The sequence below is a fragment of the Beta vulgaris genome, chromosome 7, assembly GCF_026745355.1.
Source record: "Beta vulgaris subsp. vulgaris cultivar EL10 chromosome 7, EL10.2, whole genome shotgun sequence".
Lineage (NCBI taxonomy): Eukaryota > Viridiplantae > Streptophyta > Magnoliopsida > Caryophyllales > Amaranthaceae > Beta > Beta vulgaris.
The window spans coordinates 51,379,669-51,403,383 of record NC_079208.1 but is presented as its reverse complement, the minus strand read 5'-3'; the positions used below and the strand labels follow the sequence as shown (position 1 = coordinate 51,403,383).

Genomic DNA, 23,715 nt, shown 5'->3' with positions numbered 1-23,715 from the left:
ATGAAAAAACACTTATACATAACAACAATTTTAAAAAGCTTGCAGATTAACAATAAAAATAAACATAATAGAATAAATATTAAATCATAATTATGCATGTGATTTGTGAAAACTGGTTATCATAGTGACATTATTGTAGTTTTTAGGAATAGAATGCAATAATTTTCCGAAAAACACCCATGAGATATTTTCAAAATACTTCCTTTTCTATATAATTGCATTAATTTTATTTTTTGTTAGATAGGTAATAGTATATCATATACTTTTTCTAATGGTACGGAGAAGGAATCCCTAACTACTTATACCAAGCAGGCCTGGTTAATAAGTGAAACTCAAATAGCGTAATTATAAAACAAGTAAGGAAATACTTGAATAGACCCGGTGCACAAAAACTTAATATGCACCAAATTGTATGATATAGTTGAATTTTATTTGAGATAATTAGTTTTTGTATGATATATTTATCTTTTGTGTAGATTATTTTTTATGTTATTTCTCATATCGTCAGTTTTCGAATAATATAGTTTCTGATATAATCACTTTTTTTGTGAAATTGTCAATTTTTTCCTAATATAATCGGTTTTTGTATGATATAATTACTTTTTTGTAGATTTTTTGTGATGCTATTTCTCCTACATATCGTCAGTTTTCGAATAATATAGTTTCTGATTTAGCCACTTTTTATGTGATATTTTCAATTTTTTTTCTAATATAATCTGTTTTTGTGTGATATAGTCAATTTGTTGGGTTCCCAAGAGTTCCTATTCCCAAAATACTTAGGAAAATTGGATATTAATAATCCAACCTTTAAGTATCTTGTTAAAAATGTCCCACTTATGAGTCAATTTTGAACAATCCAACCTTTTGGTGGTATATTCTCATAATGGGCCCAGGTGACTTGTGAATTTTCATGTAATTTTTTTTTCCCTCCTACTCATTTCTATCTCCTCTCCCTTCACCTCCATATGGAGTTTGACCCCCTTCTCTTCCACTAGCCCTTACCCCAACCATTAGGCCCCCACCCCCTAAAGCCTAAAAATTTGCTCCTAGAGCATGGTGGTCTACTGCACCCATAGCAAAACCCTAATTTACCCTCTTTTTTCCAGCGCCAATTTGCCGGCCCCTTCGCCGTGCCGCCTCTCATCGTTCCATTTCTCGCCTCACCACATCTCTCTCTCTTCCTCCTATCTCTCTCCTCAAATCGTGTTATGTTCATCGTGATGGTTGTGCGATGTCTCTCTCTTCGAGCGATCGTTGTGGCGGTGGTGGTGGTGGTGGTGGTGGTCGTTATCAGTAGTGGTGCAGGGAAAGCTCGGGGGAGGCCTGCCGGGGACGGGGGGGTTGCCAGTAGTGGTGAAAGTTCAGTGTACGGTTTGGATTTAGGCCTAATTCAATCCGATCTGAACAAAATTTAGATTTCAATTTTTTAATTCGAATTCAAACCAATTAGAGTTTGAATCTGATTCAATCCAATCCAAACTGATTTTTAAAATTTTTCCCATCCGAAAATCCAATTTTTTAACTCTGTTTTTTAATGAAATAAATAGGCGCGACAAGCGGACAATCTAAGGCTAATAGATTTACCATTTACAAATTCATAATTCATTACATAACCCCATAGTCCATTAATAAACTAATAACAAATCCATAGGCCATAATTCATTACAACAGAACATAATATAATACATGCGGTTCACTATAACAACAAAGAATACAACATGTTCAGCTCATCAACAAAGAATACATCAGCACCTAAGCACCGAGCTTTTTTTAAAAAATAAACCAATTAAGCAATTAAGCCCAATCTATAATACATAATACAAGGCATATTACTATTCGGTCATATTGAATTTTCATCCAATTACCCAAAATCCAATCCGATCCGAAAATCCATTTTTTCAAAAAATCCTAATTTGAATCCAATCCGAACACAGTTCAGATCCGATCTGAATTACTAATTCGGATTACATTGGATTCCGGTTTTTATCCGAAAAATTTTCTCCCCTAGTTGTGGGGGATTGGGCGAAAGGTAAAAGGGAAATGCAAGTGGTGAAAAGAGAGGAAGGGTGAGGAGAGGGGGGAGGGGCGAAAGGGAGAGGGGTGATGGGGGCATGGCGCGAAGGGAAGAGGGGGAAGGGGTGGCGAGGGTGGCAGAGACAAAGATCGGGGTAAGGAGATAAATTACAAGGGCTTTGTTGTGGGGATGGGGTGGAGTTGAAGGGGGCGGGGCTAGGGTGGGGTAGGGCTGTAGCAACTAGTGATGGCTAGGTAGTAGTGGTTATGGAGGAAAAGAGGCAGGACAAGGAGAAAATGATACGACCAATGAAATTGTAACACGTATCACACTTGATTTGTTATGCCGGTCACAAAAAGGTCAAGGACCATTAAAAAAAAAGATAAGATTGGGTTACAAAAAAAAAGGGTTTTTCTACGTTATACCCTTGTATTTTTTCAATTTCTACGTTGTACCCCAAACTTTTCAAAATTTCACACAGTACCCTTAAACTTACCTTTTTCAACGAACAATGCCCCTATCACTGATTATACATCATTAATTTCGTCTATTTTTTATATTCTGGTAGAACGAATCTAATTAGTGAATAACCTTCTAAAGGTTAAACTATGTATAAGTTAAATTAGTTCCAATAAATTTAAAAAAAATAAATGAAATTAATGACATATAATCAGCAGTTTGGGCATCGTACATTAAAAAAGGTTAGCTTGAGGGTACCATGTAGAATTTTTAAAAAATTGGGGTAAAACGTAGAAATTAAAGAAACACAAGGGTATAACGTAGGAAAACCAAAAAAAAAAAAAACTCATAAGTGAAACGTTTTTAAGAAGACGGTTTAAAGGTTAAATTATTAAAACACAATTTTCGAAATACTTATTAGAAATTAAGGGCAAAGCTCACGATAAAGAGAGAAGGATAATAACGGAAAGAAGATCAACTATGAAAACCCTTTTTTGCCTCTAACCCTCAATTATAATTTATTACTCTTTTTCTCTCTCCAGATTCATCCATTCCTGCTCTCTATCTCTAAAGTTGAACAATTATCACACACAATTTCAGATAATTATCATCAACTTACCATCGCTCGATTTCAGAGTGAGAAATACAAGTATTGCGCGCAAATTAAAGTTTTTTCGACGAGATCGAAACTTTGATCTTCCAAAAAAATTGAAGGTTTGTGTAAAGTTAATTTTAATATGAGTTGTAAGATTGAGTACTTTTCGAATTTAGAATTTCTCTTTTATTAGTAAGCTCTGTTTTATATAATTTTTTATTCTGATTTGGTGTTATGTTGGATACGCTACTTTTTGTGTGCTTGTTTATATGTAAATTTGAGAAAAAAAAACGGAAATTTATTATTAGAATTGAAATGGAAGAAAAGATCAGTGGAGTCTATGGACTGAAGAATTTTATGGTAATTTTAGGGTTTGGGAGAAATTATGCAATTTTATGCCCAATTTTTTTTATCTTATCGACTATCGTATGAGGAGGATCTCTGTGTTTGTTGACTGTATTAGCCATGGCTCGTGTATCGAATATCGAATTCGTGTTCTTTAGTCGACAGTGTCGTTTTTTTTAGTCTTTGTTAGGCGAGAATCACCACCTTAATTGAGATTCAGGGGCTAGCAAGCTCAGTGTTGGTAGGCTGATCATGAGGATTTTTCTGATATCATTTAAATAAGCCCTTTGCAAAATACTCCACTTGGTAACGGATGATAAACGGTGGTGATGGTAATGATCATCTTATGTAATATTGTAACAACGCTTGCCAATGCCAATTGTAGTGGAATTTTATCTTCAAATGTGTTCTTCATATATTTTCATTACCACTCAATAATAAGTATGTATGTTCGACAAGCATGACCTCCATACCATTCAAAATTGTAATTGTATAAATGTACCACTACTACTGTTTAAGTTACGAGCATATAAATGTGTCACACACACATTTTATTATACCACTTAATCTATCTAGTGTTGTATAGAAAACACGAGTTTGAATTGTTCTGTTGATTCGGACATCAACTATGAGTTTCTCACTTCCTTGTCATAGTGGGTTACACCACAATGCAATTCTTGTTGTATACATCATAGCCCTTTTTTTCGCTCCCTCTTTCCCCTTGGTTGTTATGCAATGACTTGATGGTGTAGCGTAGATTAGAGCAAGGTTGTATGTGTTCAAAGCTTAAAATTTCTAGCCGTGGTAAAGGAAAGAGGGGGTTGAGCTGCAGAGGAAGGATATTGTGAAGTCTCAACATTTAATTAGCCTAATTTAGAATCCCTTGTAGTTCGTTTGGATAGAGGAATTTGGAGGGAAAGGGAGAGAAGGAAAAGGGAGGGACTCATTTTCTTTTATATGGATATAACTTGGGGGAAAGGGAGTGGAAAAGGATTGAGAAGGGACGGGCCTTGTGCTGGGCTGTTCCCCGAGCAAGTTGGGCTGTGCCAGCCCACATGATGGCACAGTACAGTGCTAACCTTAGTTGGAATTTCATTCGTGCTTGTGGCAAGTGAATTAATTGCAACAATATAGCTGTTGTACACTCAGCATTCCTCGTTTCATTTTTTTTGCTTGAAGGTTTTCCTCCTTTCACTTATGCTCATATTCACTCAATTCATTTTTAGAATCTTTTACTCTTCTGCAATATATTCCAGAATTTCAATCCTGGACCACTACCGCCATCTACACATAGTGAAATGAAGAATCATATATGAAAACACATCCAACACACATTCTTCCACATTTTACATAGAGTCCTTAATTTCTGTTTTTCTTAATAACCACTTAATGAGCTTGAATATACGTTTCAGTAGTTCTTTCATGATTTATTTTTCCTCTTCATTTATTGTCTCTACCATTATCTATATGTGTGATACAATGTTTTATGTATGAAGCCTTCTCCGAAAATTGCAATAGAAGAAAAGATCTAATTACGAAAAGATTTTATAAACAAAAACCTTTAAAAGGGGCATGGGGGCTTACAGTTATAATTTATATATGACAATCTTCTTTGCTTGACTCGGTTACATGTTATTTACTACTACTAGCTAGGATGATGCCTATCTCATATATGTCCTTCCTGACTATAACTAGCATGTTTAGTTGTTTAATTAGATGATCACTGAATTGCGTATGTCACTTTCTTCAGTTTTGATGTTCTACGACATAGTTATGCCTAAATTGTTTAGCTGTTTGATGAGATAATCTATTGCTGGCAGCCTGGCACAAAGTGACTTGGTACAAAGATAATATGTAGTGTGTTTGATTTTAATGTTTTTAGTTCTGTGTTTTTTTTAAAATTAAAGAGGTGAATCTGAACCAGTAAAGTGCTGCAATCCTAATGACAACAATTATTTCCTGTTTTGTACAGTCCTTATCTGTTAGCTAAGGATCAAGTTAGGGGTTGCATTTGAAGATCTTGAATGGCTGAAAAAGCTTGTGTAAAGCGTCTTCAAAAGGAGTTCAGAGCACTTTGTAAAGTATGTGTTCCCCTTTGTTTGCTCTTGTGGTTTACATTTGGTTTCTTCTTGCTTAGACATAAGAAACTTTCAGTTAAAAGATTTAGGTCTTTGTGCATGTACACTCTTACCTGTCTGTCTTAATGAAGAATATTTGAAGTAAAATTTCTTACATATCACAAAGCAATCTTAACTAGCACATATATTAGCCATGAAAAAAACGGGCAACTTATTAGTTAAGAACTCAGCTTTTATTTCTTCTATTAGAAAGGAGATTAAGCAAAATTTTCAATCAGGCTCCTTAAGTTTTATAACAACTTCCATGAAAAGTTTATGTTCCTGTTAAGAACCAAGTTGATTCTTTGCTAATTCTCAGTAAAACAGTATAACTAGAGGGATTAAGAAAAAGGATTAATGAAGAAATTAGGAGAAAACTATTAAGATATGATTGTTATTGTTGATTAGCATCGATTACAACCTATCCAACATTCAAGAGGTTGGAGCTCTCTCAATTCTAGTAATAATTTCTCCTTCAAGACTTATCAAATTTCAAGATGCTTTTCTCTCTCTTTAATTATCCCTATATATAGAGAATTTTCCTTAATGCACTACCTAGATTATTCCCCAAGCTAACTAAAGAAGATAATATCTAAATTACCCTCTCCCTACTATTAGTTCTTAGCATTATGAGCCCCCCAAACTTCCACCTTATTCTCAAGGTGGATATTCTATCCAGCACTAGAATCCTCGGCCTCCGTAGCGTTGGACAATGAACTTTTGTAAATTGCTGCTCGGCTTCCACTGTGAGTCCTTGTATTTTATTGGTTGTGTAGCTAAGAAAAAGTGACCCTTGAAGTTGTCGGGGTGGAGTTAGGATTTTCTGACGTAAGATGGGAAGGTTGTGGGTTGAGGAAATTAAAAATAGAAGTGTTGAATGATTTGGGTTTGAAATTAGTGAGTGGGAAAGTGGACTAGGTGGGTTGGCAAAGTGGGAGGGGTGAATGGATATAAAGCATGATGGAGTGAAAATGGTTGGAAATGTGGATTGACAAAATGGAAGAGGGTGTTGGGTTTAGAAATAAAATGGTGAGATGTATCATTAGCTTTTGGGTTGGAGGAGTGAGGTGGGGGTCTTGTTTTAGAACTTGGGTACACTAATACAGAAGAAGGTTGGGCATAGAATTTATGAGCCCATTTAATATTTTGATCTCATGAACTAAAATATAAGTGGTCTAGGAATGTGGAGGCTCAAGCCCTTGTTGAACTTTCTTTCTTTTAAAAAATCTCCCAGAAAAATGCCATTTCCTAAGAACCAAGCTGATTCTTAGATAATTCTCAGTAAAACATTATAGCTAGAGGGATTAAGGAGGAGGATCATTGAAGAAATTATGAGAAAGCTACTAAGATATGATTGCTATTGATGATTAACATCGATCACAACCTAGCAAACATTTGAGAGCTTGGAGCTCTCCCAAGTAACAATTTCTCTCTCAAGACTTATCAATTTTCAAGATGCTTTTCTTTCTCTCTCTAATTATCCCTATATAATAGAGAATTTTCCTTAATGCACTACCTAGCTTATTCCCAAGCTAACTAAAGAAGATAATATCTGAATTTCCCTCCCCCTAATATCAGTTCTTGGTAGTTCCAAAAAGTAGCCATAACTCTTGAGATTCCATCCTGGGATGGAGTTATTGTGTAATTATCTTTTTCACCGCTTTTGTGCCTAATTTTTTTTGATGGAGCAATGACTTTATTGCATTTATGGATTTTGCAGGAGCCAGTACCTCATATTTTTGCCCGGCCTTCTCCAAATAACATTCTCGAATGGTGTAAGTTATTTTTCAACAATTTATCTCTCACTGAAGGATTAAAAAGTTGCCCTTCTTTTATCAGTGAAATTACTTGAACTATATACTATATTAGTATATATTTTACCTCTTATTCAGTTAGAATGGAAATAGTGCGTATTTGGGGAATTAGTCTTCAGCCTTAATAAGGTAGGTCCAGTCTGTCCAATGTTTTCTTGGAAGACTTAGAATGGTTTGGCCATGTTTGCCATTGTTTATAAGTGAAATAATTGGTGCTATAGTGTATTCTTTGGTTGTAATATACTATAGGTGGAATCAATGTTATCAGGATCGGGATCCTACTTTGGATCGTAGGGGTTGGTAGAATCGAATCGATGGGATCGGATCGTAGGATCGTAAGATCCTACAATTTAGTAAAATAGAGATAATTATACTAAAATATGGTGAGAACCTGATGTTAAAAATGTACACATGTTAATAATGAATTTTTTAATTAGCAAATGATGATAGTTCTTCAATACTATAAGATTGAAGTAACATGCAACCAAAATTTGATAGGAGAAATATAATATGTGAAATTACTTTATTATTTTTATACGGTAGGATCGGATCGTAGGATCGGATCGTAGAGTCGTAGGATCGTAGAATCGTGTTAAGATCCTACCATGTGATTTTTTGTGGTTGGGCAGGATCGAAAGATCCTACAAAATTAAGATCCTACGTAGGATCGGGATCGGTGAGGTCCTCCAGGATCGCAAAATCGTAGAATCGTAAGATCCGGATCGGGATTTTAACAACAATGGGTGGAATATAGGACAACTTTGGGGACTTGGGTTTGTCTGCCTTAATCTGGTAGGTCCAATTTGTTCAAAGATTTTTTGAAGGGTGTATAATGGTGTGATCATTTTTGTTAGATCTATTCTCTAGTGATTGTTGGCGTTATGTTTGGGACATATTTCTCACTAGATCAAAATCTTCTCCTTGTTTCCAACTTTGGGTTTGAATATGTAATTAATTGAACTCGAAAAATTTAATACTCACTCATAATTTCAAAATCCTCAATTACATAGCTCCTCTATTTTAGCATGTCCAGTTTTTTTAATAGTAGCATTAATGATTTTGGACTCATTATTTTCCAGCTTTTAAATTGTCTATCAATAATAAATGTTGACTGTCGAGTTAGCCTTTTGTTAGGTGGTCTCTCGTTCCTATCTGTTTCTTTGTGTTTCTAACATTGATTAAATGTTCAGATTATGTACTTGAGGGAAGTGAAGGAACACCTTTTTCAGGTTTGTCCTTTCTGTAGTTGAATTTTTTCCTGCATGTGTTTACGTCAAGTATTGAAAACTTGTTAGTCATTGCTCGTGCACCTTCATTTCTGTGACTCAATGTTTCTGATTTCTGTTATCTCGGTGAAGGTGGATATTACTATGGCAGGATAACATTTCCATCTGAATATCCATTCAAGCCACCATCAATCAGGTAGCTGAATTGCTTTACTTAGCTTAATTCATTGTTGAAAGCATAATCTTTTTTTCGTGTGGCTTGTCATTCAATTTTTTTTTTTTTTTTTTGAGCAGGATGACAACTCCGAATGGGCGGTTTGCAACTGATACAAAGATATGCTTGTCTATGAGTGATTGTAAGTTTATTTTGAGCTCCATTGGTGCTGCTCACTTTTTGTAATTTATTATGATTATGGCTCATATTGGTAAATCTCATTTGCTGATATGCAGTTCATCCAGAGAGTTGGAATCCAATGTGGTCAGTATCCAGGTAAGAAAACTTGTGTTAAATGGTGTTATTCTTGATGCACAAATTCATATTCTGGCCGTCTGTCGACATGAAATTCAGGCAACTATTGTCTCTATTATTAATTTATTATAACTTGGAGCAGCTTTTTCAAAACTTACGCTACTCTTTTATATGTAATGCTACTGAAGTAGTGAAGTTGTGTTGATCTCACTAACAAAAATGCCGTATATATTATCATGAATTTCCTCTAGTAGCAGTTGTTGCTGAATGAAGTGAACTTATCTTGATGTCTTGCTGTAATCCTTTTGCCTGGGATTGACTATTTTTTGTTTTTGAATGCAGCATTCTTACAGGGCTACTCTCATTCATGGTAAGTGCATACTTGCTAGCTGACTATTATTTGTTAGTGCTGCTTACCTTTTGCATTGGAGAATCTTCTTTTTATTCATCTCTTGTAATATTTTGTTATCATAACATAAGAAATCCTACTTTTCCATTAACACTGTCAAACCTATGTTTTTGTAATTTATGCGTTTTAAATACTATTACTGGTTTTGCAGTTAGTTTCAATTGGTAAGTTTAGTTGCTTGAGTCTCTATTTTGTGCTGCAGATGGATAAAAGCCCCACTACAGGAAGCGTCTCAACATCTGTTGAGGAAAAACAATGTTTGGCGAAGGCTTCACTTGCTTTCAATTGTAAGAAGTAAGTGAATAGTACTTTATTTATGGTTTCTGTTCTTTTTGTCTGCTCTCTGACAACTGCTGCTGCTTACTGTTGCTTTGTAAAACACAAAGCTATTTGCTCTTGCTGTGGAATACCAGATGCACCTAATTGCACTTTTTTTGTGCATTCTTTCATACATATCCAGCATATTGGCTTTAGAGACCGTGTCAAGGATACTCCTATCTGGGTTTACAGTTCGACTTTTTTGGATAAATTTCACTCTGGCTGATTATAAGCAAAAAAAATATTAAGTTGGGATTTAGTTAGATTCATCCCATTGTGTATTTTCAAATATTAACTTTATATAGTTTTTAATAATTGACTGCATAATTAAAAATATTAATGGTCAAAGGTGTGGTTGGGAGACCATGGAAGTAAAGTCGTTAAACTAATAAGTGCAAAGGGATTAAATGGACCATCACACTATTCATACACTCCTTTTTAACCATCTAGTATGAATTTATGATTAATATGTAAGGTTAAACATAATCATGTAGGATCTTGTTAGATTCGTCTCGATGTATACTTTCAAATGTCAACTTTCTATAATTATTACTTAAAATAATAGAAGATATCAGGTAGTATTTGCTAAGCAGTTTAGGTCACAATATACTGAAATTCTATCTAATATACATTTGAGCCATGAATTTTTCAGATAACTCTGATTTAACTTTAGACATTAAAAGAAATTCTCAATTGTGTGTTCTTTTTCACTCAATGGCATCATATTCTCAGATGTCAAGTGTATGAAATGGTTTTGAAACTCATGCTTCTAATGGCTGATTTGCCTTATTTGAAACTTGTCTGCCTTCTTCTAGCCCTACTTTCAGGAAATTGTTTCCGGAGTATGTGGAGAAGTACAATGAGCATATTGCAGAGCAAGCTCGGTTAGAGGCAGCGTCGATGACTACACAAGAAGAATCATCACTTCTCAATTCGGATACACTTGATAATAACATGCAAGCGAATGTAGCGAAAGCAGATGGAGACAGAATAAATAATCGAAAGCAATCAGTCCCGACATGGGTGCTGTTGTTGCTCCTCTCGATATTTGGTTTAGTAATGTCTTTGCCTTTTCTTGAACATTGATGTCCATCCCTAATCTAGGCCCTCCTGTGAGAAATCTTCAAACTGACAAGTTCGTATAGATGTGTATGTGAGCTGACCGTATTTTTCACATCCAAAGTTTACTTTTTCTGGCGTTTCACTGTCTTGTGATGTATTTACAGTAACTTGTACAGTCAATGGGATGTTTTTTACCTTTTACTTCCTCTCCTTTTTTCTCTGGTCGAATTGTTGTGTGTAAGTGATGACTGTCTTCATTTATTAAGAAATTTATTTTTATGAGATGACAAGCAATTGTGATAAATTCTGAAAAGTTAACGTAGAAAGAGAGAGTATTTGCCGAAGTTAAGATGACTTTGATTTTAGAAAAGGTGGGAGATTCATACTTTGTCCGTTTCGAATTAAATGAGATAATTTCACTTTTTTACTATTTATATTCTTCACTTTGATTAAGATTTGTGACTTATATATAATGAAAAATATAGTTAAGTAGGATCTTGTTAGATTCGTCTCGTGACGTATTTTCATAAAACGTAATTTTTGGAATTTTTACTTATATATAATTATAGATAATTGTGGTCAAAATAATGCATTGGCATATACCAGTGGATTTGTTGCATTTTAATTCGAAACGGAGGAAGTATTAGTTCTTAATCACTTGTAGTGCGTTTATGTGAGATAGACAACATGGAACAAATGATGTTTTGTTCGTAAACAAAAGGAGATATTAATGATTTTATTCTTATGAACGAATGAAGTTTTCTAGTTATTTGTATTGAAGGATGAAATGACTGATTTGAAATTGGAGAGTACTTTTGGGTAGGAAAGAGAAAGGGAAAAGAGTAAAGCAATAAAAATCAATAGGGAAGACAAAGACGGTAAATGTGAAAACACCACACGAAAACTATAGTTGTGGTCAGCCACATATAAGATTTGTGTCTAGATAGTATTACGATTGATATGAACCGATATAATAATTACTAATCATAAAAATTGTTGTAATGTTATCTCATGTGCTGTATGTAGGATGGTAACTATGTTGTCGATCACCTTGGGAAAGTAGTGACATCTGACATCTAGAGTTGAGCAATGTTAGGAATGTCTTTGTCCTTTGAAAGTATCACCTTATGTACTTATGAAATGCTTGTTCTCTTAAAAAAATCTCCTTATAGAACATTTGGTTTTACATAATCATCATTGTAAAATCTAATCCCAATGGTTCCAAATCCACTTTATATGCCCTCTAATAATTTCCCCTCAACATCAATTACAAACGATACAAATCTATTTTTGGCATCTACCTAGAGCCAATAGAGATATTCTTTGGTGACATTATTATACCAATTCAATCATTTACATGAAAGGTTCCATCGAGATATTTATGACAACAGGTTTTTACTAGTTAACGAAAATAACTTGTACATATCTCATAATACTAACTCTTTAATTTCACTTTTATTCTTAGACCAAATTAAACATGTTGCTAAGAATAGCAAATTTTACTCAAACTTTCACAAAGTTTAGATCTTGCAATTGTGCTCCTATCGTAAATTCCAACTTGATACATGGTAAATATACTTCATCCGTTTAGAAATAGTTGCACCGTTTGCATAGTATTTACTATTCACATCTTACACTTTCATTATCTTTGGTGATTTACTACATATTTTAGGAAAACATAGTCATATGGAATCTTGTTAGATTCGTCTCAACGTATTTTTTTCAAATTTAAATTTTTATAGTTTTTACTCATTGATAATTGAAGATATTAACGTTTGAAATCATGCATCGACAAGCGTGAAAACATGAAACGGTGCAACTATTTATAAACGAAGGAAGTATTATCATCAAAACATCGTAGGTGAGCCTTAAATCACTACACAAAACTCATTCTTTCTTATTATGACAACAAAATTTTCAATGGTGAATCTTAAAACTCTACACACCAATCATTTTATTGGTCTTAAGTTCCATTTACCACAAATAGGCACCAAATTTTTTCTCTTAAACCTTAACAATCACCTTAAGAACCATTTTTTTAGTTGCATTACATGTTACCTCACAACCCCTAAAAACACACAACAAGATCATATGAAACATGGAACACATTTTCTTTATCTTGTCTCTTTTAGTTAGTTTGATAATTATACGATCACAATTTGCAAGTGCGCAACATGAGAAACAACATAGATCACAATGCCAAGCATCAAAAAATCCCTCCATTGAAAAGGCTTGTGCTAATGCTTTATATAAAGAACTTTGCGTCCAAAGTCTCAAGTCAGTGCCTACAAGTGAAAGTTGTGACATAAAAACTTTGGCGTTAAACAGCATCAACATTACAAAAATTCATGGATCTAATGTGAGTTCTTGGTTAGAAGAAAAGTTAAAGGATTCTGATTTAAGCCCTCATATTAAGTTTGCTTTAAGCGAATGTTCGGATCATTACACATATGCATTAGAGGATCTTAAGCGTAATATTGATTCCATTAGCACTGTCAAGACATTCAATCATCATTTCTTCCATGATTTAACTACATTTGTTTCGGGTGCCATGGTTTCTGCTATTAATTGTGAAGATGTAATGAAGGAGTTTAAAGGAAAAGATATGATGGGTAACAAGAACAAATTGTTTCAGCAGCATTGCTCTAATGCTTTAAATGTTATTATTTTTTGGTCTAGGAACCATTTAGATTAGGGACTAGGGGATTTGGGAAAAAAGAGTACATATATGTGTGTTCGGAACAAAATATTTATCATACACCTGGTACGTTCAAGGTCTTTTTTTGCTCATTACTCATTTACAATTATCGAAATGGGCAAAATGTAGAAAAAAACGAAAAGTTTCAAATGAGCAAAAATTAATTTTGGGTGTACGATGCACATGGTACACGCGAGTGTATGATGAATGAACTCATGTACCGAACATGAAAAATTTAATTTTTCTATGATTTATTTAATAGGATTTTTATTGTAATTAATAGATAGAAAAAAATCAAAGATGAATCAAGGATTTATTCAAATGCCATTATCTTATTGTTTAGTAGTATTTTTTTTTTCTAGGAAGTGCTTTTATGTGCCTCATAATTAGGGATGTGAATGATAGTCCCCATCCCATGATTTCCATTCCCACATAAACTTTCAATTCCATATCCTCTCCATCACCCATAAAAGATACGAGATCTAAAAACATTTTTGACTATGATGCAAAATGAAAAACAAATGTAAATTATAATTATTAAAAGTATATTTTAAGATAAGATACTTCTTAGATTCCTTAGAAAAACACAAAAATTAGACATTTATAATATTCTCATGCCGACTTTTAATTTGACCTATTCTACTTGTATTAAAACGAAAATTATTATTGAATTGTCTCAATGTATGTTTAAAAAAATATCATGCTTTTATAATATTTACTAACACGTAACTATAAATGTTATTAATCAAAGTTGTGTTGGCAATTCAAGTGTTACGATTCTTAACGAAAAAGTATTAGGTTAAGGGTCTATGACAAAATCACGTTTCGATTGGTGTTATTCATGTTCAGTTATTGCTTTATGTTTTCACTTTTAGCCTCTATCGTATCATCAACTCTTGAAAATACACACATAAATACTTTCCGTTTTAAAAAGTTCATCTTGTTTGTTTTTTGCACGTTTTTCAATGCATAAATTTTATCATTGATATCTTTAATCAAATAAAGTAAACATTATAATAATATTTTTTTAATGTGCATGTAGACGAATCAAACAATATTCCATGACTATTTTTTCTTATATATTTGAATCAACTTATAAGATCCTCTCTATTTCTAAATTATATTGTCAAGATTTCAAACCAAAACAATATATCGTCAGATGGAAGTAATTTATATATCAAAAACGGAAAATATTTTAAAGAATAAGAAAAAAAAACACACACACACAGAGAGAGAGAGAGAGAGAGAGAGAGAGAGAGAGAGAGAGAGAGAGAGAGAGAGAGAGAGAGGTAGGATCCGCTGAAAATTAGCTCATTTTATAAATTTTTTGTTCATTTTACAAATCTTTGCTCATATTACAAATTTTTGCTCATTTTTCAAATTCTTGCTCATTTTACAATTTTTGCTCATTTTATGTTTTTTTTTTCATTTTAAGAAATTTTTGCTTATTTTACGTAATTTTTACTCATTTTTCAATTTCTTGCTCATTTTACAATTTCTTGCTCATTTTTCGAATTTTTGCTCATTTTATATTTTTGTTCATTTTACGAAACTTCTGCTCATTCCAATCCCCCAAGTTATCAACTCTTTTTTCGCAATTCTCTCTCCTAATCAACGACTCCAATCCAAATGAAAACAATAATCTAAGCCAAATAGAAGAGAGATACAATCAAAATTAAAGTATACCAGAACAAGTGACGGTTGGTAAATAATACTCCCTCTGTTTTTTTTATCTTTCTCACTTAGAATCTTTGCACTATTCATACTTGGAGAGAATCTTCTCAATTTTTTTCAATTTATAAGAAAAAATATAATCATGTGGGGTCTTGTTTGATTCGTCTCAATTAGTACATTATTAATATTCAATCGTTATAATTTTTACTAATATATATTGAAAGATATTTAAGTTCAAAGAAGTGCATTGAGAGATGTGCACCGGAAAGTGAGAATGATAAAAAAAAAAAACAGAGGGAGTATTCAATTACATCAATTTTGCGCTACAAAAAACCTAATCTTCAATTTTTCGTTAAAATCTGTTCGAAGTAGTCTGCTTATAGAAAAAAAATCAGACGAAAATAGCAGATTTGAAGGATCGAAAGTAGCTGAAAACTTATTCAGAGGTTGCTTCTGTTTTGATTGTGGTTGAATTCTTCATCTTCCTAATATGAAAATTTCGCCATTGTTGTGATTAGGAGAGAGAAAAAGAGTTTTTTTTTTTATAATAGAGGAAGGTGAAATGAGAATGAAGAGTTGAGAAGAAGTTGAGTGAGATGATGACAATGGTAAAATCCAGATAGAGAAGAGTGAGTAGAGAGAGAGGAGCAGCTGAGGAGAGAGAGCGAGAAACTCAGGGTGAATAAATGAAAGAAGGGAGGAGCGAGAAAAGAGTGTGATTTTACCTAAAAAATGCAGCATTAACACTAGCCACACGATCAAAAATCAACGGTGTGGATCTTTTTTTTCCAGTTTTCAGCCTAAGAGAGGTACACACACACACACATGAGAAATGAGAATGAATCTCAACCACTTGATTGGATTAGAGTTACAACACTTGTTCTTAGAATTATACCTCCCTAAAAAAAATTTGAGCCCAAAAAAAAAATTTAATTTTTTTTTCTAATATTTTTTTTTGGAGTTATACATCACTTTTTCATTAGAGTTACATCACTTATTCATAAGAGTTATAGCACGTAAAATTCATTCTCATTTCTCATGTAAGTATGCATTTCTCATACGAATTCACCTCTCTCTCTCTCTCTCTCTCTCTCTCTTTATATATATATATATATATATATATATATATATATATATATATATATATATATATATATATAGGAATATGATCACGTGAAAACCACTATTTATGATGAAAACTGAAAAATGCAACATAAAATGAGGAAAAAGACCTACAATGAACAAAAACTTCGTGAAGTGAGCGAAAGTTTGTTACAATAAGCAAAAGTTTCTTAAAATGAGCAAAAATATAAAGTGAGCAAAAAAACATAAAATGAGCAAAAATCTGCAAAATAAGGCCGGTTTTTAGTTTTCATGTTAAGGTTATTTTTCTGTTGATCCTACCTCTATATATATATAGGAAGGCTCTTAAGAGAACACCTCCTCTATGTGAGAACAGTTTTTTATGTTATAACAAATCTGGACCTTTTAATCTAATCTAATCTAACCATTCTAAATACACTTATGAGTAGTGGCATTCTCGTAGTTTAACCATTACCCCCTTCTTCCCTAGCCTTTTCACGCTACTTTTTTTTTTCTCTCTCTCTAAAGTTTTGCACATCTTCTCTTTCTCTCTCCTCTGTATCATCATTCATGGAGTTTTTGTTCTTCAAAATTTTAGTTCGATTATTTGCGGATTCCACACTATTTTTTTCCGGAATTCAACGGGTATTATTCGAAATTTTCATCATCTATCATATACCATCATAAACACCTAAGCGATATACGACAGCAGAAATCCAAATAAAACACATTATATTTAGGCCATTAGTGGTTTCTAGCTTTGAGTGAAAGTGTGTTGGTTACTATGATACATCAGAGGGTCACTATGATATAGCAGAGGGTCACCAAACTCACCATGATATGGAAATAGTAAATATTATTTTTTCTTAACTAATTTCTTTAAACATGTGATAGATGGGTTATTATGATATAACACATGATCACTGCTATGATATTTACTCATAGTTTTGCAGGCTTATTTGCTCAATGTCGTTTTCTTGATTCTCTTGGTAATCTTTTTCAATTTTAGGTTAATTATTATTAGGTTAATTAGTATTTTGTTTTCTTTCAGATATGGAAGTTGGTAATCTTTTTTAATTTTAGGTTAATTATTATTAGGTTAATTAATATTTTGTTTTCTTTCAGATATGGAAGTTGGTAATCTTCGTTTATAGGTAGCTTTATAATTTATATATAGTAACCCTTTTTTCAATTGATTTATTGGAACACTCTTTCAAAAATGTACTTCCTCATTGTAGTTATCCTTTTCTAAAATATAGGAACTATTTGTTATAGTTACCATTTTTACACTAGCAAACATTTTCACATAAAAAATTGAACCACTTGATTAAGCCTAAACCTACGGATGAGATTTATTCTCATATAAAAAAGTGTTCTTACATAAGGACCTATTTTCACCGGATCCCAACCATATATATATATATATATATATATATATATACTTCCTCCGTTTCTTTTTACTTGCAACGGTTTGACTTTTACACTATTCACCAACTCTACTTAGTTTATGTTTGGTGATTTATAGTTAAGGAAAAACATATTCATGTGGGATCTTATTAGATTCGTCTGAATGTATATTTTACGAATATATACTTTTTATAATCTTTATTTATCGATAATTAAACTTATTGATGGTTGAAATTATGCATTGGCAAGCGTGAAAGTCAAACTGTTGCAAGTAAAAAGAAACCGAGGAAGTATGATTTATGCTTGTTCCAGATACTTCTTAAGCCAATAATAGAAGTATTTATTAGTCTCTCTGCATGCATGGGTAATTGTTAAGATGAATCTAATGTGTCGGTTGTAGAAAATGTGCACTTTCCAGGTACTTTCAGTCTGATCCTTTAATAGTATTATACTCCTCTTATGACTAAACTTTAAAACTTGACTTCAGGTTTAATCTGTCTTCAAATGCCACAAAGATTTAGCTTAGGTGTGTGTGATACTATTAACTAGCCTCGCCAATTGTCTTATTATCTTCAGGATACATGCATCCTGATTCATGCATGCACCAGCTCCTTATTCTATTACTAGTAGTCAATTCTGTCGACGGCTACCTATTTTCCTTCCTCGAAAGTTTGAGGTTTTTCTTATATTAATAGTTTTTTAACAGAGAATAATTAATTAGTATAAAGTCAATTGCATGGATGATTAGATAGTTAGGGTAGACTGTCTTGTTAATTGATGTGTAATATTCTGTACCATATATCCTACTTCAGATCTTTATAAAAATACTTCTATTTAATTGTCTCCTTAATTTTCTTGCACCTTTCTTGTTTATTCGCCTATTTGCAAGATCTTCAAATGAACAAAGGAAAAAAATGTTTTTAAATGAGCAAATAAGCAAAAAGTACTTCATGTAATGAAAAAATATGTTTTGAAAATTAAATAATTACATACTGTATACATATATTTTGAAAAGTATGATTTAAGTTGTTAAAAATCTCGAAAATTATTTTGAGTTGAGCAATGTGGTGGTTAATTATGTACATTTGAGCTTCAATGATTTGTTGATTTGATGAGTTCATTTTGTTAGTTTGATTTGCAGAAAGCTACAATAGACATAATAATTCGGATGTTAGTACACTAATACAATTTTTTTGCAAAAAAAATTGTAAGGAGAGAAATCTTGTTTAAACTTTAACTCTCACGGTTTCTAGGTTCAATATTTGCTAGCATCTAAAAATGGCAGGCGAGGGAGGAGAAAGGGAATCCCTAATAGAGATGGCAATTATGCATGGGTGAGTGGATTATCCATCCACCTGCCCGAATAAATGGGTGCGTGATCACTGCAGTGAAGCGGGTGATGGATGAATCATGTGGTGGGTCGGGTCGGATATGGATGATATTTTTGGATCCATCACCTGCTCCATCCATCCATTAATATATTCATCCATACATATATAATATTAAAATAATTGTTTTTGTATTGTCACGTTTTTTTTAAGGTAATTAAAAAAATACTTAAATTTTTGTTAAGGGATAAAAAAAAATACTTATGATTACTTTGCAGTGTGTAATAAGATTGATATTTTGTCACTTTATTGTAAATCTATGAGGCTATGATTAATTTTTCATATATTAATTTCTTTAAAATTCCTAAGTCTAACAAATAGTTTTTGTTCCTAATATCATCCGTTTCCCACCCGTCTTACTCGCGGATGATGGGTGGATCGGATATCGGTGAATTTTTTGGCGGGTGAGGAATAGCGTGGATGGAGTTTTGGGTCACGGGTGATGACGTGGATGGAGCTCCACCCGACCCATCTCCGATCCATTATCATCCCTAATTCTTAATCCCTAATCGCTAATCCCTAATCCAAATATCGCACTTGAAAGGATTGAACTTGAGTTCAGTAGCTTGTATATCAAGTGATCTGTTAGACTAATATCATATGTGATGCATGCACCCTTGTAAAAAATCAAGAGTATCTATTTCTAGTTACTATCATTTTCATCAAATTACCCTACATATATTATATGGCTCCATATGAAGCAAAAACGCGTGAAATTAGTATGGACTATGGAATAAGCAATAGTAGAAGCAACTAGTATCACTTCTTACGACCTTCCTCACGTGGACTCTGATCTCCAAACAACCGACCAGCTTTTAATTTCTGATGAAACTCATCAAATTTAGTACCCCGTCTTTTACTTGCCACCAGCTGTTGCTTCTTTGGCTGCTTACTTTTTTATTTAATATCATCTCTATCATTTCAATATCTTAATTATTACATAGTAGTATGAATTTCTGTAAATCTACTTCTACCCATTCTATAAATACTTCATTTTTCTTCTTCTTCACTAACATATGAAACAAACCAAGCAAAGCATAATTCACAGTAGTATACTATAGTGCTCTAAAATAATATTTGTTACATAAGTTTTTAAGAAAATGAAGAAGTTTTCAGTACCAACTCTATTTCTCATTTCTATCGTTTTAAGTTGTGTCTTCTTTGAGATTGCTGATGCTGCTGTATCAGCTCCTGCTTCTCCTCCTATTCAAGCACCTCCTGGAGGTAACTTTTAATTATGTTCTCTGTTTTATAATATATGTTTGATCCGTGGACATAAATTCATCAGATTTTAGTTTATTCATGGAAAAGTGTTATTGTAATTGATTAAGTCATGTCACACTAGCCACTTAGTCTTTTCTTGCTACTTTGATAGTGTTGAATTTCTTTTTCATGTGTAAATGAGCGATTAAGTGGAATGATGTAAAGGACATTCGACCTCAAGTTTAAGTATCACATATAAGACTGTATCAATTAAGCTATAATATATATAGCTATATATAGAGTTTGGTTCCATTAATTCTTTGGTTATCAATTAAAAAATCACATCACACATAACTGAAAAAAGTTTGTTAAACGTGGTTCCAAAACTATTTAAAATTGCCCCAAGTTCATTTTTATAGACCATTTTACCCTCCCTCTTTTCCACACCACCCCCACCACCCCTGCCACCACCCACCACCACCTACCTCCCCAACCACCACCACCACCACCTTCGCCTCATCGTCACTCCCAGTGAAAGCCGACATATATTTTTTATCACGGGGCGAACGTCTGGCCTGAACGTTCCACCCATGGCCCGAACATCCATGACAGACGTGTGGGCCATGGGGCGATCGTTCAAGCCAGATGTTTGCCCATGGTAAATAAACAAAATTTGCCGGCTTTCAGTGGGGGTGCCGATGAGGCGAAGGTGGTGGTAGTGGTGGTTGGGGAGGTTGAGTACGCGATTGTGTGCGACGAAGGAAGTGAGGTGAGGGTGGAGCGAGGTGTTGGTGGTGGTACGATAGTGATGAAGAAGGAGAGAGAGAGGGGGTGGGTGGGAGTGGGAGAGTGGAGGATGCTGGTGGGTGGCTTTGGTAATAGGATGGTGGTGGCAGGAGGTGATATGGTAGTGGAGTGAGGTGGGTGGTGGTGGTTTAGGGAAAAAGAGAGAAAATGTTAGAGATGTAATTTCAACTTTTTTAGCGAAATTTTAAATAGTTTTTGGAACGATAAATAGAAGTTTAGATCTATTTAGCTAAAAAAGTATTATGAAAACTAAGAGTTATAATCAGCCAACGACCCAACTTTATTAACTTACTAAAATCTTCAAAAGTCGACACATCCTTAAAATCTTCAAATCAATCACTTCTACATATTTAGTCAACACTTTGACTAAGATTCTTAATTCTATCATTACAATTATTTGTCAGAGTAACATCATGATTAATTAGATTACATATACCTAATCAGTCTAGCTAGGTCAAGCACGTTGAAAGAGAGTAGACCATTTTGACTATATGACACCAAAGTCCAAAGTACACACTTGTTCTTTTTTTATTATTATTCCCATAAACTTATCTAGAGTTATATTTTTCTTGAATTTTCACGTTTTTTTTAAACCTGGAATAGTTTATAAATTGTGTGAATTTCTAACCAATCTACCCTTTGAATTTTTTTTTACCGCTGTTTAAAAAACAGTGCCAGCAATCTGTGTGAGCAAATGCGCGTATAGATGCTCAAGGAATCCCAGAAATTTGTGTAAAAAACTATGCATGTCTTGCTGTGCATCATGTAAGGGATGCGTTCCATCTGGCCCTTTTGGCGACAAAAACCAATGCCCTTGCTACAGAGACATCAAGAACAACGAGGGAGAATCTAAGTGTCCTTAAAGAGTGTTTGTAATACAATTATAAGACAATCCGAGTATCGTATGTTGTTTGATTACATACTGGAGTACTAAATTAAGGTGGTCATATTATAAATATGACCATAGAAAATCTAATGATTTAGAATGATTTTAGAATAAAAATTGTGAATCTGGAATCATTTTGTATCACTAGATTGTTGTCATTTGGCAATATATATATCTTCTATATATTTAGGTCATTATCATTATATTATGATTTAATGAGTTGTCTTTATAGAATATATATTTTAGTTGGATATTGTTGTGGCACTTATTTTGTTTACTTATGATAATGGGTTTTATGAGAATTTGTAATTTGTATTTGATGTTAATAAAGTTGGTTTTGCCTATTTTATTATATTCTCGTTGCAAAGTGAAATTGGATCCCTTGAAGGTTAATTTTGTTAAATTTGATATTAGTTATGATGAATATTGCCTATGTTTCTAACTCATGAAAATGAAAACCTAAAACACAAGAATATGACCTAAAACTCATCAATACCACCCCCCTAATGAGATTTCATGAATAAATTTGGAATGAATAAACAACCATTAATAGGATTAATAATATTCAAAGATTGGTGGAGATAATTAGTGCCAGAAAGTTATCTCTATTATATAAGCCAAGAGAAGAGGTGCGGTGTCCTCTTTTAAAGTGACTAAAATACCCTTTAATAATTTAAAACAATATTTCTCTTTTTATAAAAAAAATACCCTTTGTATTGGGCTTGAGTGCTTAACTGATTTTTTTTTTAAAAAAAGCCTCGTCCATTGCCCAGTTGGCGTAGCAATTCAACCCTTCCCTTAAAACTTTAACACCACCTAATTATCATTTCTTATATCTAGGTTGTTGTTGTACTTAATTGATTTCATCGAAAAACTAGAATTTTAATAAATTGGATTTTCGGATCGGATCCAATCTCGAGTATGAAAATTCGGATTGGATTGGATCGGATTCAAGCTCTAATTGGTTTGGATTCGGATTGAAAAATTAAAATCCAAATTTTGTTCGAATTGGATTGGATTAGACGCTAATCCAAACCATACATCGAACTTTCACTCTTACTTATACTCCCTGGCTCCTTTTTTAATAAGTGATACAAAGAGAAAGTGGGAAACTACCAGCTACCAACAAGTCTAGATAATGAAAGTGGGAAATCACTTATTTGACCAATGAGGGATTAGGGGGTAAGAATTAAGTAGATGAATCAATTAAATAGAGGAAAAGATTTGATAAACAACACGTTTTTTATTACTTGTCACTTATTGCGACAACACACTTTAACTTAAGTAAAGGTAGTGACTTCGAAATAAACAGAGCAAGCTAAATATCTTGGAGCGATAAAATTTATAAAGATGAATATGTGGAAGGCCACATAATCATTTTATTATTTTTACTTTTTAATAGTATAATATTTAATTTTCTCTATCTCCTAAAAAAATATAAGTATTTTCTCACGCATCGCACGTATATAAAACTAGTATATAATAATAATAATAGTGGTAATAATAATAATATTAGTTTTTATGAAATAAAAACTACTATTCTTTTGATGTGATGAAATAATAGTAATAACGGTAATAATGTTAATTTTTATGAAATAAAAACTACTATTCTTTTGATGTGATGAAAATATGAAATACTTCTCTCCATTAGGGAGTGTAAAAAACATTTCGCCGTTGCCGGGGATCGAACCCGGGTCACCCGCGTGACAGGCGGGAATACTTACCACTATACTACAACGAC

General features: G+C 33.1%; 2 protein-coding genes and 1 non-coding gene across 3 annotated transcripts; 2 read left to right on the top strand and 1 right to left on the bottom strand.

Moving 5' to 3' along the window:
• Window positions 1-2,905: 2,905 nt before the first annotated feature.
• LOC104899675 (ubiquitin-conjugating enzyme E2 34) lies at window positions 2,906-11,110 on the top strand. The gene is made up of 10 exons (XM_010686905.4): window positions 2,906-3,187; window positions 5,386-5,494; window positions 7,251-7,305; window positions 8,535-8,573; window positions 8,703-8,766; window positions 8,865-8,926; window positions 9,021-9,060; window positions 9,382-9,409; window positions 9,651-9,742; window positions 10,582-11,110. Exons 2-10 carry the CDS (start codon window positions 5,438-5,440, stop codon window positions 10,850-10,852), a joined length of 708 nt encoding a protein of 235 aa, XP_010685207.1. The 5' UTR covers window positions 2,906-3,187; window positions 5,386-5,437; the 3' UTR covers window positions 10,853-11,110.
• An 8,916-nt stretch (window positions 11,111-20,026) lies between these two features.
• Window positions 20,027-22,326, top strand: LOC104899673 (peamaclein). The gene is made up of 2 exons (XM_010686904.4): window positions 20,027-20,302; window positions 21,761-22,326. The coding sequence occupies exons 1-2, from the start codon at window positions 20,179-20,181 to the stop codon at window positions 21,949-21,951; spliced, it is 315 nt and encodes a 104-aa protein (XP_010685206.2). The 5' UTR covers window positions 20,027-20,178; the 3' UTR covers window positions 21,952-22,326.
• Window positions 22,327-23,643: 1,317 nt separating this feature from the next.
• TRNAD-GUC (transfer RNA aspartic acid (anticodon GUC)) lies at window positions 23,644-23,715 on the bottom strand. Its single transcript has one exon. It is a non-coding gene; the product is annotated as a tRNA-Asp (tRNA).

Excerpts from the sequence above, each read along its gene's own strand:
- LOC104899673 (XM_010686904.4), top strand. The coding sequence starts at position 20,179 with ATGAAGAAGTTTTCAGTACCAACTCTATTTCTCATTTCTATCGTTTTA. Across the intron at positions 20,303-21,760 it reads TATTCAAGCACCTCCTGGAG|TGCCAGCAATCTGTGTGAGC; the intron begins GTAACTTTTAAT and ends TTTAAAAAACAG.
- LOC104899675 (XM_010686905.4), top strand. The coding sequence starts at position 5,438 with ATGGCTGAAAAAGCTTGTGTAAAGCGTCTTCAAAAGGAGTTCAGAGCA. Across the intron at positions 9,410-9,650 it reads CAGGGCTACTCTCATTCATG|ATGGATAAAAGCCCCACTAC; the intron begins GTAAGTGCATAC and ends TTTGTGCTGCAG. Across the intron at positions 9,743-10,581 it reads CTTGCTTTCAATTGTAAGAA|CCCTACTTTCAGGAAATTGT; the intron begins GTAAGTGAATAG and ends GCCTTCTTCTAG.